Source organism: Phaethon lepturus, unplaced genomic scaffold, assembly GCF_000687285.1.
Source record: "Phaethon lepturus isolate BGI_N335 unplaced genomic scaffold, ASM68728v1 scaffold12026, whole genome shotgun sequence".
NCBI lineage: Eukaryota > Metazoa > Chordata > Aves > Phaethontiformes > Phaethontidae > Phaethon > Phaethon lepturus.
In genome coordinates this window covers 27,965-42,806 of record NW_010545598.1, presented here as the reverse complement: position 1 = coordinate 42,806, position 14,842 = coordinate 27,965, and the positions used below count along the sequence as shown (strand labels likewise).

Genomic DNA, 14,842 nt, shown 5'->3' with positions numbered 1-14,842 from the left:
TGTAGGGAAGTGTACAATGTGATCATGTATCTGCGTACCTACAAGTTTAGAAGATCCAAAGGGAAGTGGGCATATGTCTGCTTTATCTGTTAGTTCTTTATTGTATATTTCGATTGCTCTGATAATTTATCAGGAAACTTCAAATATGTTAATGATGTGAACATTTCAGTGGTATTTGAATCAATATGTCAGCTTCATCCTAGAATTAGTAGAGAAAAATGAAGATCTATTCATTGGCTCCAAACTCCTAAATAATTTCATTTTGAATCATAATTATTTTAGCTGAAACTGCAAATTAGAATTTCAAGTATTCATAAGTCAGATTCAGTATTCAGTATATGAACTACATAAGTTTGGGGTTTTTTTACTGTGGCATCATAAATTGTTTACATAATTTAAATGTTTCACAGGTTATTTTGTCTGATGCTAGTGCTCCTGGTGAAGGTGAACATAAAATCATGGATTACATTAGAAGACAAAGAGGTAAAATTCAAATAAATGTGAACATTTGGTTTTAAGGTATGGTCAGTAATAATTTATTTTACATGACTTTGACCAAATGTAATTTTCTTTTGTGTAGCTCAACCAAACCATGACCCAAACACTCATCACTGTCTGTGTGGGGCTGATGGTAAGTTCTCTTTTGCTAGCAGTATGTCTGTGAAGCTTTCTTACACTGTTTTATCATTGAGTTGGGCTGTAGTTTTTAGGCTTACACTTGTATTTGTGTAAATAATCCAGTGTATTTTGTTAGTTTTTGGAAGCCCTTTGTAATATTTGGGGAAGGATCTAGCACTGTCCATAGCTGAAGGGCTGATTTTCACATAGTTGTACTATCTGAGTAGTTTGTGGGTAAGCACATCTGTGTGTTGACACTTGTTTAAGGTAGAATGTACTTTGCATTTTAACTTTTTTCTAAAAAAAGCTTAATAATGTTTATCTGTCATTATCTTTTATTTTTCTCTTTTGATTGATAGCTGATCTAATTATGCTTGGGTTAGCTACACATGAACCCAACTTCACTATAATTAGGGAAGAGTTTAAACCAAATAAACCCAAGCCATGTGCTCTTTGTAACCAGATGGGTCATGAGGTTAAGGATTGCCAAGGCTTGCCCAGAGAAAAACAAGGCAAGGTAAGAATTTTGCTATTTCTAGAAATTCTTTTTATCAATAATATGTTTTAATGAGATCCCCAAATTGTTCTTGCGGTTGGTTTTGGCTGATACAATGCAAATTATATTACGGGAATTACCTAACTTTCCTCTTACAGTAGTAAGTAAAAATTGTATTTCTGTAGCACAAAAATATGCCAAACCTAACATCCCCAGTTGTGATGTTTTGTTGTTTGTGTGTTTTTCACTGGTGAGAGAAAATGATCAGTAATTTAACAGACATGCAAAGTTGCAAAATGCATGCTCGGCATAAGAACTTGAGAAACTGTACTGGTGTTAGCTCTTAGCTCCTCTCAAAGTAAGCCTTTAAAATTGAGCTGGAGAAACTTCAAGGTAAGCTTGGATGTAATGCACCTCTTTCCTTTTATTTTAGCACGATCAGTTTGCAGACAGTCTTCCTATCGCTGAACAAGAATTTATCTTCATCCGATTATGTGTTTTGCGAGAGGTATGTTGAAGCAATTACTGCATGTGATTTATATAAATAATATTTTTAAACTCCATGCACACTGTCTTCTAATGTCCTCTTTCTTGTGTGTGTGTTGCAGTATTTGGAAAGAGAACTCACTATGGCCAGTTTGCCTTTCACTTTCGATTTTGAAAGAAGTGTTGATGACTGGGTCTTTATGTGCTTCTTTGTGGGAAATGACTTTCTTCCTCATCTGCCATCTTTGGAGATCAGGTAGATGAGAATATTATGTTTTCTTTTCCCGCAAGTATACCTACTGTGGTTTTAATTTATAAGAATCTCATGCTTTTGTTTGTTTGTTTGTTTTTAGGGAGGGAGCAATTGATCGCTTGGTTAACATATATAAAAATGTGGTGCACAAAACAGGGGTAAATTTTTTTTGCTTTTTCCTTAAAAATAGCTGAGTGTTTACTACAAAAAGAAGCTTTTTTTTCAATTATACTATTTTCTAATTTTCTAATTTGCAGGGCTACCTCACAGAAAGTGGTTTTGTCAACCTGCAGCGAGTCCAGATGATCATGTTAGCTGTTGGAGAAGTTGAAGATAGTATTTTCAAAAAGAGAAAAGACGACGATGTAATTTTTTTGTTACATTCTTGGTTTTAATCACTTGTGTTACTGTTGGACACTGACACTCCTTTAGTAGAAGAAGAAAAAATCCAAACTTTGTGTTCTTTTATTGTAAGCTCTAGTGAATTCATCTGTATTTAAAAAGGAATTGTGTGCTTCCAGTTGAATTTCTTTCCCTGGACTGCAAGGCCTGTTTTTCTGATTGTTATCCCAGGTAACAGCAAAATGAAAACTGTATGTGAGTGCTGTTACTGCCTACAGCTTTTTGAATAGCTGCTGTGAAAACTGAAGAAGGAATTGGTTTGTAATTTGCTGCAACGTGTGGAAGTGCAAGCCGTGAGCAGGGATGGAATACTAAATTTAAATTCTGAGTGCATTCTTGCCTTGCAGTACCTCCTGCCATTTAAAATGTATCCATAAATAGCTGTTCTTCTGGTCTGTTTCTACAGTTTGTGCAGTTTTTGCAGAGATATTCCAGTTTATTGGGATAAAACACCTTGTGAATGAAAGAGCAGAATTGTATCTGTTTTCCAGTCAAAAAATAGCGTGCCAGTGCTGGCAAAACTGTTTTTTTATAATTGCCCCAGCGTACGCTTCTCTTGAAGTGGAAATGACAATTTGATGTCAAACTTTTCAGTTTCCTCAGCCCAAGAGTAAGAAGTATCTTTCCTTAAGCCTCTTAGTTTCCTGTTTCTAGGACTTTAATGTTTTGGGGGTTTTGGTTTTTGGCAGCTGTTCCACAGCAGGCAAGGAGCTTGTGTCCTTTGACACTGATGTTACTTTGAAGTAAGGCTATTGCTAAACTTAGTAGATGATATAGGCCGTTACAAAAATTGTGGGGCTTTGAATACACGGCTACTTTTCTTTTTCCCCATAGGTTTTCAGGCTAGTGTAGAAATTTCTATCCCATTTCTGTTGGATTTACAGACACAAGAATTAACCTATGTCTTATTCACAACATTACGTAAAAACCTTACGGCCTTCTGGTCAGTAGAGGATTATAATGAAATACTTTTCCAAGAAATCCATATGCTTGACTGAATTTATTTCTCTTTATTCTCTAGGATAACTTTAAAAGGCGGCAAAAAGAAAAAAGAAAAAGAATGAAGGTAAAGGTCTTCCTTTCACAATGCAAGAACTAGTGTGTACTGTGTGTACTATAACTTTCAGCAGATGTGTTGATTGAAGCTGCAGTCATAATCATGGCATTTTCTGGCCTGGTGGTAAACTATTTTAAAGGTGATTTTCATGGCTTTTTGTAGGCAGGAGCTTTGACAGAAGGAATTGCATATTAAAGGCTTCATAAAAGGGAAAGGAAAGAGGGGGTTGAATGTGTTGGGTAATATCTGTGTCCTTCAAATCTATGAAAATATGCAGTCTCATGATTATTTAGTGATGTTTCAGCATGGTCACTGTACAGGAATTGCTTTTCCATGCATTGACACAAGTCTTCTCAGCAATTGTATTGCTGAGGGCAGTGGACTTTAGTATAATACATATACCAGTTTGCATTAAATGGGTTTGCTTGATTAGAGGCAAGTTTCTAATAAAGCAAGGGAGGCTTACCACAAACCTTAGTTATCACACAAGCTGCCTGCAACCAAGTCAGTGTTCCCAAATATCTCTCGACTGCAGTAGAGGAGCATTAGCTGTGGGAACATGTTTGCCCTTTCTGACCCACGTAAGCTGAATTCTTAAAATTACTTTATTGGAAGGATGTTGAGTTTTCTTCTATTCACAAAATGTTCTGATATTTTAAAAATGGGCTCTTGTGTGTTCATTTTAACATAGCTTCGTTCTTGGTTAGGACATTCAGATAAATATAGCTTCCAAAACTTTCAAGGCACGTGATATCCCCACTCTTAGTAGATCTTGTGTTTATTTTTTAAATTGCGTATTTTCTGACTATCCCTATTGGAGTGGAAGAGATTATTCACTTTGCTTACAAAGAGTACGTTCTCCCCAGCAAGTTAGATAAGTCTCGCTTCTCCAAAAAACTGTCTTTAAGACCCTGTAGAAGGAACATGGGCACAAAATGCAGGGTTTGTTTGGGGTTTTTTTGAAGGAGCTTAATAAATTATAGGAGTATAAGGGTCTCACCTGTAAGTGTCATCGTATGTCTGGTTGAGATTGTTAAATATAACTAATTTAAGCTGGACTGAGTGAATGAGTAAATTATGCTGGTTTTAGATAACATGTTAATCTGAAAATTGCGAGAGGGCATCATCACACTGCTGTGGAGATGACACATCTTTTTCAGTATACCTGTATACGTTTATCTTTCAGAGGGATCAGCCTTCTTTTATTCCTGGTGGACAGTTTTCTCCTCAAGCTCTGGGAAATCGATCTAGTCCTCAGGCAATCAGTAACCCTAGACAAGCTGCCTTTGAGATGAGAATGCATGACAGACAGAATTCTGTAAGTAGATATTCAAAGGTGTTTACACATAGAAGGGGAAATAATCACATCCTGTGTTACTCTGGACACCTTTTTATCTACCTCATCAAGCTTTCTTGAAAAGTAAGACACCAAAAAAATTACTTCTCAAAGAAGTGGCTTTTAATAACCAATTTTTGTGAGACTACTTGAATAAAATTGCCTTCTTTTATTTTAATGTTTGGTGTGATACCATTTGTTAAATAGGTCTGGGAAGGCAAGTGTGAGGTAAATGCATCCGAGTCAAATACGGTGCCTCTTCTCCCCAAACTTGTTTGGCACTTGTGGAGTCAAACCTCCTTGTGAGTACAGGTTTAGGAACTTCCTCGGTAGGTTTGTGAGAGACAAACTGAATACTTGAGCTGGAAGTCTTCTAATATTCTTTCTGGAATTTGTATACACACACACATATACCTGTATTTTGGAAATTTGTGATTTGCATATCTACATGTTTATCGGCTGCTTTTACTTGCCAAAGCATTTCTTTTCAATGGGAAAAGGAGAAACTTAGATGAAATTTTTTGAAAGGTATTGGAAAGTGAGGGGAAAATTGGAGATAAGTTGAGTGCTCTGTTAGAAGTCTTGGTTGTTAACTTTAAACAACAAGTGCAACACGTTTTCTTTCTGAGTGTAGATTTTTATCCAAACAGTGAACAAATTTTTGATTAAAGGCTCTTTTCATCAGAGATATGTGTTCTGTCTCTTAAGTCAAAATAAATTAAACATGCTTTTTCAAAGTATAATTTCTGCAAATTTTCCCTTTTAATCTCGAAACTTTTGCACATGGGTTAAGCAAATAGGTTCTTTTATGGAATGGGAGAAGTTTCTTTTAGACTCTCTAATATTAAAATAGATAAATTTGAAAGGAGTTTAAAAGATCAGTTGTGAAGAAACATAGAGTATTTCTGCCAGTTCTGAATCACAAGCAGCATTTTTACAGTAGTTTATATATGTCTATATTGTAAAATGAAGTTGTAACATAAGCTGTAGGACTAGAGACAACAGTTGTATTCCAGAATTGGAATATATAAAAAAGGGCATGTTTTATCAATTTATACTCTCTTGTTTATTGCATCTTTTTCTTTCTCAAATACAATTAACTTTTTTGCCTGTATGTATCAATGCCTGCCTCTTTTAATACAAAGATGTGTTCTTGTTTTCTTTTGCTACTTGACTTAATAGTTTAAGGATTGTGTAGCTTTTGCCTTGAGTGTTTTGGGAACTAAAAATAACATGTGGTTATGACAAAGCTGTTAGTTTTAACTTGACTTTAAAATGCCTAATCAATCCTTTCTCCCCCACTATTTATCTGTAATAATTCTGACCCTAGACAACACCATCTCCAAATACCAGCCTCACTTCTGAAGGCAGCCCATCCCTGGCAGGAGGAATTAAGCGAAAAGCTGAAGATAGTGACAGTGAACCTGAGCCAGAGGATAATATCAGGTGAAGCCATTTTTTGTAGCACTTTGTTAGCAAATTGCTGAAATAGATGCGGTCTAATTAATGCCATTTAGCTTAGAGCAGCAGTGCCTTCAGATGCTTTTCTATGATCTTTTTATCCACCTGTAATTAATGTGGAGGGTTAGAATATTCAGTAAATTCCAGTGAGATATGTAAGCTATAGCTGTTAAATCTAAGTATCTAGATTAGTATGCGTGCAGGTTTTCATCCTCCAAGCCACTGCTCCCTTTGAGACCAAGCACTAGATTGGCTAGACATTCACTGTCAGCTTTGATTATGTGAGCTGAATGCCACTGTTTTGTAGTTGAATTTTTGAGCTATTTAACTCATAAAATTCAGTTACGTTTGCGTGTGCGGTATTATTTATCTTGACTACGACAATATGTTTTCCTCCTCTTTGATTTGTAGCAGGCCCTGTTTTGTCTATGATGAGTTCTTTAAATGTCTTGGGACAGCTGATCCCTAGATGATTAAGGGATAGGGATATTTTGAGAATTAACTGACAGTGAATTACCAGTGAGTGTGCATTTATCAAAGGTTTAAATCAAGCTATCGCCCTTCAAGTCAAGGGTGAAGGCCCTTTACAATTTTTTTTGTTGAAGGTTCTTTCCTGATAAATGCAACCAGTAGGTTTTTGGTTTCGGTAGAGTCAGGGGATATAGGTAGACATGGGAAAGCAAAAAGGGTTACTTCATTGTAAAGTACTGATCGCTCGTGTCCAGCACTTTTGTCATGACATACTTGTGACATTTAACCCATTAGATCCTGCAATATCAGATATTTTAGGTCTTGTTCTTACTTTCTTTGCTGTATGTGCAGATCTGAATGGATTGATTTTTTTTTTTAATTTTTTTTAAATCAAGCGAGCAAAATTTCTATCTAAAATCAGGATAAATTTTAATGTTGCTTTCCATTTGAATTTTAGTGGAGATTCTAAAAGAAGCTTTAACAGTTTCATAGCAACTAGTGTGAATGAACTATGGTGATTTACAAGTACCAATAGTTTTGGCAAGGTTGGTACTGTCAAGCAAAAGTATATGCTACATTTGTGTACAGTTATTTAAGCTCTTTTGTAGCTCAGAATATTTGTTTGCTTTTCAAAGTAAGTAAAAACAACTGTGTAAATGGACTAGTGGCCACAAAGTTGTTTATATACAAAATATATTTTGTATTTAGAATTACTTTAAAAGTAGAACAAATAGTTTTAATCAGCTAGCAGACTGGCTTTTGTTATCTTATGGAAAAGATTTTTTTTTTTTTTAATTTATGCAAGTGTCTAGCTGCCAGGGAGCTCCTAGGATCAGATGCTCGTAGACTGCAGATGTTCTTGACTCTGTCCTTCAGGACTTCAGTGCAAGTAGTGCTGTTTTTGCTCACCTGGTTTTCTTAAACTCTTGAAAACATCTCTTGATTTCTCCACCTCTTCATCAGTCTGAATCACCTTTGAACGAGCTCAGGTTAGATTTTAAAAGTCAACCAACTTGCACAGAAGCAAGGGAAGATCCTTTTTGCAAAACCAAAAGGATATGTGTCATGTAAAAAAAGCAGAAATAGATCTTTGCTCTGTCTTAAAGCCTTCATACCCTATATTTATTGCACTACGAGATTCTGACAAGTGTAAGTTTGAGCTGACCTTGCAGGTTACTTGTGTGCTTCAGATCCTGTATGTGATTTAAAGTGGTCACAGCCTTTGTGGAAAGGGATCTTGCACAATGACTTTCAGATGTGACAATCAATGCCAAGTTTTGAATTGTTGAGAATAAAATTCTGTTTAAAAAAAATACATATTAAGAGATTATCTGATTTAGCCAATTGCTAAATCAGCTTTGTAATTTGCTTTACTCTAGTTCACTTGAATACCAAAATTCACATGAACTTGAGATATGAGTGTGGAAAATGCATGAACTATGATGAATAATAGGTTTGAATTAAAAAAAAAAAACACCCCCACAAAATCAAAACCCAAAGAGCAAAACAAACAAGAAAACCCCCAAAAAAGCAACCCAGATAGTTTTGCGAGGGAGGCCAGTTCTGAAGCATGATATCATGATTGAACCAAATATTAAGTCGAGCTTAACCTTTCTGTTAGTTAAACTACCTTTTTAGATGACAGTCTCTGAATTGAACTGGAGTTTCCCCCAAGGTTATGTCGTGTCTGTTAGGACTAACAACTTGGAAATTCTGTGTGCATATTAAGAGCTCCTTGCCTGTGGCACAACCATTCTCTCAGAACTGACCTGTCAGCTAATGAATGACAGGGAACACAGCAGATGCAGTGAGCAGATACAATGGCCAAGGAGGAAAAGCTCTGGAGTCCGTAGGCAGTGATTCCCGTTGCTGCCCATGCCCATCCCTGCTGTATTCCCCCCTGCCTTTTAAGTGTTTAGAGGAGCCTATAGTCTGTGTTTACTGCTAATCTTCACAGAATATTCTTGCTTGGAATGTGGCACAGTAGCACGCTATCTGCTTTTTTCCTAACATTATGCATTAGAACTGTGGGATTCAGGTGCTTGTCTATCAAAGATGAGCAAGTGGTTGTTTTCCTGTGCCCCATCTGTAGACAGACATAAGGGGGAGCTGTGTGAAGTAATGCTCTTTTGACTCCAATATCCACCTCTGCCGTGAAAGATTGAAAATCCCTGTCTAAAAGAGAGCTCACCTGATGTGAGTCAGCAAGCATGGGATTCCTGAGTTGCAGATAGTTCTGCTGGTAATCATAGCTTGTCTGAACAGCAATAGAATATAGAAATCAAGCTTCTACTTATTATGTATTTGCTTGGGTTTTATATTTGAGTAGCCTGGAAACGACATTGCTTTTCTGCTTGAGAGGGATATTAAGAATAGAGGAATGAACTTGATGTGAGAAGATGTTCCAGTAAGAGAAAGATTCTGGCCTAGGGTAGATTAAACAAAATAAGGAAGGGAGAGAGTTTGTTCTCTTTCTAGTGGTTGGAAGAGTTAAAGAATGACGTCCAAATGGCAGTCTTGGTAGTACACTCCTGATGAGAAAGATGAAATTGCCGACTAGGAACAATACTGTTTTGAAAAATCCTGACAGTGGCAAGCACATAATTGAAAATCTACCCTGCTCCTAACGAGTACTTTGAAAACTTATTTATCAGGATGGTAGCTTCAGAATTTCATGTGGATTTTCTATGATGCCAACCATGAAATTTTATTCTCTTGCTGTTAGGTATTAGGTTTTATGCTTTTATTTAAATTGTATAAAAATGGGAATGAAAGTAGCAAGTTACTTTAGCCTACATTTTGATTCAGATCTGAAAATGTGCATATATTAACATGTATTGACATCTATTCGTGTTTGTTATGCAGGTTATGGGAAACTGGTTGGAAACAGCGCTACTATAAAAACAAATTTGATGTTGATGCGTCTGATGAGAAATTCCGTCGTAAAGTTGTACAGTCCTACGTGGAAGGTCTTTGCTGGGTTCTCAGATACTATTATCAGGTACTTAAATTCTTCTTTGAAACCTCAGTCTTTTGTATCTACACCATATTTCTTTTCAGGAAATAATTATCCATTGCTCATTTTGGAAAAGCAGTGCTTTTTCGAAGATGTAAGATAAATGGGTGCCCATTCTATTTGATACTTGAGATTTGAATGCAGTTTTTGTTTCTCCCATACAGTAATGGGGTTTGTTAGTTTATTAAGAACTGATGCATATTTTTCCTTTGCAATACATAGCCATGCATAGTGAAATTGCAAATGACTAAATGAGTGAACAAAGGACAAAGCCTGTGAAATGCTAGTAAGAATTTGAAAGGCACAGAGTTGTCAGTCTCCTCCATAGATTGTAATGATGTTCTATGAAGTGCATTGTGATTGAAGTAATCTGTATCTGATTTAAATCTTTTGATAATTGAGATGTCAGATTGGCAAGAGATTAGTTAGACATATTGGGGTTTGTTGCACCCATGGTTAATAACTAGCTTCGTGCCCCGAAGACTAAAATTATATTTTGTGTGTGACCTGGGAACAGAATGTGTGTGAGCCGATGAAGTTTGTCCATCTCAGCAGGGCTTTGTAGCCCAAACACAGTGCCATGGTGATAAAACTGCACATTTTTCATAGTTGGCTAACACTTGTTCAACTTAGAGCACGGGCAAGGGCAATAGCTCGCATGCCTGCAAAAAACTATGCCGTCTTAAAGTTAGTTTATTTTAACGTGTGCTCCTTTTCTTTTTTTTCCTTTCCCCCCCTTGGAACAAAAAGGGAGTGTGTTCCTTTCCCTTCCACTTTAAGGTATTAATTAGTTGAGTTTGTACTCTGACTTGCATGTTATGGTGGATGAAAATCATACAGGTTAGGCTTGCAAGTCTGTTGCAGTTCATCTGTAGGAGAGCTGAGCTCTCTATACCCTGGAGTAGCTCCTTTTGCAAAGGAGAAATGTCACCCGGACACCTTTACAAGTGGAAACTCCCATAATCCTGCGCATAGTTAAGGTCTGCTGAAAGCAAACTGTGAACTTGTTAACCGTGGCAAGATAGATTCCTAGGACTCTATGCGTTCCTATATGTCTCTAAAGCACGTAAATAAATCTTGAAGCTAGCTGTAGGTATCTGCTTACTGAAAAGGTGTCAGTGTGACCTTCAGTGATGCAGTAGTACAAAGCCGCTGCAAAAGGTAGTCTGGGTTTTGAGGGAGACTGAAGGGCTTAGAGGAAGGAAGTATATGGCAAAACTGAGATTATATTTACAAGGTGTCCAAAATGTTTATACTCATTTGAAGACTGTAAAATTAAATTTGTTTTATTCAAAGAAGTGTGCATGGGGTGCGCGTTCATTGCTTTGTGATCAGTGGCCATGGCCTTGTGCAGACATCATGATGTGCTTTTATAACTGTTCAGACTGGGGTTGCATTTGGACGTGCACTGTTGAGAGATTTGTGGCTTTAAAATAGGAGCTGGAAGACGGGCATATACCAAACTTTGAACAATATGGGCAAGTCCCTATGCAGCGCTCGCTAGTTTAGCTTATAAAACCAATCTAGTCATTGAGATGTATGTAGGTAACTCCTTGTCCTTCTGAGTTTGTAGATGGTATGGCAGCAGTGACCGCATATAGAAGCTATAGATGGTTACAGCTGCAAAGAAAATAAGTTGGTGAGGTTGATGACAGCTTCAGGCAGGACCATAGTGCTCTCAAGAAAATTGAGGAATGCCAACAAGACCTTAAGAAAAAATGACTACAGAAAATGTTTTCTGGCTTGGGATGTTCCGAAGGAAAACTTGATGAAAGTACCCAAATGTTTAGGGCTTTGGTTTTGCCATTTTGCTTCATACTTAGATTACTCTATAAGAAAGCGAGTCTCTCTCTAGACCTTATAAAAATTACACTGTGGATCTAATAGCGCAGCAATGAAATACTTGCATGTACTGCTGTTAGTACGTGCGTAACAGAACTATGTGTAGGCCAGATACTGTAACCCGCTATACATGGGCAGTCTGTGGTACGGGTATGGAGCAGCTGTCAAATCGCTTTCTGCCCGTATAGAAGTTAGATGAGGAAGCTGTTGGACTGGGAGAATTTCAAAATAGGTTTGCTAGAGGGTTTTTGGTTTGTTTGGTTTGTGGTTGTTTTGTTGTTTGTTTTTCTTTTTACCATAGTAAGAAGTGCTTCCAGTAACTACTGTTCATTGTCCATAAAACTTTTGACAGAATATATTATGGGTTTTTCTATTCTTATAAAAAGCTAATAAGGCAGAACGTGTCCCACTAGTGGGAACATCTGTTTGGAGAGGAAAGACAAAAAAAAAAAAGGGAAAAGAAAGAAACCAATCCACCTGGTTTTTGAAATGTACTGAAACCAGCTGAAGAATTGCATCTAATAATTATGGTCTCTAATTTTATACCAAAAATATTGCTGGAGGAGCCTCATTGACATTTACTTATTCAGAATTTGAAGTCAAAATAGTAGGCTTTTGTTTCAAGTGGTACTGTGAAGAAAAATAGCTGAGGAGGTGAAAACTTGACTTGGACCTTCCAGAGCCACGTTTCCTTTACAGAGTGCATTGTGTTCTGATGTGTGAGTTTACTTTACTTTTTCCTTTTTGAGAATTATTTTGCCTCTTTCAAGTGAATGCACTTTATATTTCCCAATATTCAAGACAAGAATAAGAGGAGAAAAGCAAAATGTTACTCAAAGTGTGTATTAGTGCTTGTACTGAATAGAAGAGTAACAGTTAAAACTAGAATAATTTTTCAGCCTGCAACAAATATTGTTCACATTTTCACACCTTGTAGAGTGTATCATATCAGGGTTCTCTGGTCCCAAGTTAGTGGTGGGATTTTGCATTGAAAAACAGTAGTGCAAACTGTGTGCTGCCAGAAAAATACTTCTGTTCCGATTCAGACCTCTGTAATGGCTTTCAGACTGGCATGATTCTGCCATTTATACAATGACGGAGAACTTGGAATTCCCCCTCTGTCATCTGTGTGTACTTCCCTGTTCGAGATGTGGTAGCGACTCTACACAAGTTGAAAATGTGTCCAGTTGTTACAGGCTCCTCAGCCCTAGGGACTGGTTAACTGTATGGCTAGACTGTGATTTCCTACTCTTTGCAAGAAACTTTTGTGCTTGGTTTTATTGGACTTCATGCACATGCTGGTGTGTGTTTGGTTGTGTGTGTTGGGTTTTTTTCTTGAGGGGGAGGAAAAAGGCATGAGGTACATTACAGTGTCCTGAAGCTAAGGTTAAGATTCTGCTGTAAGGTCTTTTGTGTCGTTCTGGTGCTAGGTCCTGTCTCTTTGGCTGTCTCCCTTAGTGACTCAAACCTAGCACATAGCAAGAGTACTTTGGCATAGAAGTCTATCTGCTGTTCTGTGCTGCCGAGGAAATGCCCGAGGTCTCCATTCACTGTCCAGTGAACTCACTCGCTCTAGTCTGGCTCTGAAAAGTTAAGTCCCAACCTGAAGTCCAGAGTACCTTTAGAGGCAAGAGCTCTTTCTTTTCTAATCATGGGGACTCCTCCTTCTCCCGGTTGATGCTGGGCTAAATTTTTGTCATCTTTAGTACCTGGGCTACGTGATTTTTTGTTTTGTTTTGTTTTACTTTTCTCATTTCTCCGATTTTATTTCTCTTGTTTCTCTGTCCTAGGGCTGTGCATCCTGGAACTGGTATTACCCTTTTCACTATGCTCCGTTTGCTTCTGACTTTGAGGGTATTGCAGACATGCCTTCAGATTTTGAGAAGGGCTCAAAGCCGGTAGGACATCTTTATTTATTTTTTTATGATTTAAGAGCTCATTAGAAGTGTCCTACATCTGCTTGTTTAATTTCAACAGTTTAAGCCTCTTGAACAACTTATGGGAGTATTTCCAGCTGCAAGTGGAAATTTCCTGCCACCAACGTGGAGGAAGCTCATGACAGATCCGGTAAGAATCCTTGTTTTATTAGAAGTGTGACTTGCTGCTTCTTGCTTCAGACAGAAAAATAATGGAGACCTGGAGGGAACATTTTTGGTCGATTGCAGAGATTTTTCAAAGACCCTTAAAAGGGATTCTTTGAATTCAGGTGTTTCAAAGAGAAAAATTATTTCCTGGCTCTTTTACGCTTTAATAAGATTGTTTACTTTCTTATAGAAACCTTGCAAAGCTTAATTGCGGAGCAGATACCTTAACCCAGTTATCTGAAATTATTCTGTCCCGCTTAATTTCTTCTTTTGATACTCAAAGTAATGGAAGTGCCCTACCACACTTTGTGTTAAAATGGCATTTAATAAAAGATGCTTCTATTAGTCCAAGTTCTTTGCATCCTCCTTAGGTTTGTGTTTGCTTGCCTTCTGTGAAGTACAGTACTACATGGCAGTCTGAATCAATTTCATAATTGGCTTTCATGATTTTTTGTAATTTTCTCAAATACAGGAATCGAGCATAATTGACTTCTACCCTGAAGATTTCGCTATTGATTTAAATGGGAAGAAATACGCTTGGCAAGGTGAACTTTTAACTTTCTTTTTTTGAGCTATAGTATACTGACCTTAGTCGTAGGAATCTATTTAAAAACAGAGAGAAAATGGAAAATTATCTTAGTGACATAATGACGCACCAAGTCACACAAGTAACTTGTGTGATTTGGTGTCGAGGAAAAGTATTTTGCAGATGGTATATTTTTGAAAAGAAATTTGTATGAAGAACAAATTATGGTTCAGTAACTGATTTAGGATTGGCAATGATTAGTACTAATTTCAGCAGTCATTCTAGATTTGTTAATTTGTCTTGCACTAGATTAATCATTTTTCTATTTTTATCAGCCTTACTGTGTAATTGTCTTTTTGTCTCTTTTGCATTTAATTAATGGATCTTGTTCTGTTCAATCAGTGGCTCATTAGTACCTTGTGAAAAATGCTTTGGGGAATATAGAAATATTTGGATGCTTACAAAGAATGAAAAAACAGATACAGTATTTAATGCAGCTGCTTCTTTCTTTAGAGAATATTAATTTTAAAGCTCTGCTAAATTTTGTATCCAGTATTCAGCTAATAATGTAACATCTCAATTACAGGTATAAATAATTACTTGGGCACAAAATGAATCTCATGAAATTCCATCTGAGCATAAGAAAGCCTATTTTTACCGTGAGGGTGGTCAGACACTGGAACATGTTACCCAGAGAGGTTGTGGAGTTCCCATCCTTGGAGATATTCCAAACCCAGCTGGACATGGTCCTGGGCAACCTGAGCAGCCCACGACCATGCTGGAGCAGACGGGTT

At 37.1% G+C, this 14,842-nt stretch overlaps 1 protein-coding gene across 1 annotated transcript in view; it reads left to right on the top strand.

Moving 5' to 3' along the window:
* XRN2 (5'-3' exoribonuclease 2) overlaps positions 1-14,842 on the top strand; it is a gene marked incomplete at its 5' end in the record, with an annotated part of 50,871 nt that overhangs the window by 9,980 nt on the left and 26,049 nt on the right. Inside the window, 14 exons of the mRNA XM_010289017.1 lie at positions 411-483; positions 581-631; positions 978-1,135; positions 1,548-1,622; positions 1,723-1,856; positions 1,954-2,011; positions 2,111-2,218; positions 3,277-3,321; positions 4,499-4,630; positions 5,979-6,094; positions 9,446-9,581; positions 13,229-13,336; positions 13,416-13,505; positions 13,995-14,067. Coding sequence (XP_010287319.1) covers positions 411-483; positions 581-631; positions 978-1,135; positions 1,548-1,622; positions 1,723-1,856; positions 1,954-2,011; positions 2,111-2,218; positions 3,277-3,321; positions 4,499-4,630; positions 5,979-6,094; positions 9,446-9,581; positions 13,229-13,336; positions 13,416-13,505; positions 13,995-14,067 — 1,357 coding nt within the window. The remainder of the gene's footprint in view (positions 1-410; positions 484-580; positions 632-977; positions 1,136-1,547; positions 1,623-1,722; positions 1,857-1,953; positions 2,012-2,110; positions 2,219-3,276; positions 3,322-4,498; positions 4,631-5,978; positions 6,095-9,445; positions 9,582-13,228; positions 13,337-13,415; positions 13,506-13,994; positions 14,068-14,842) is intronic.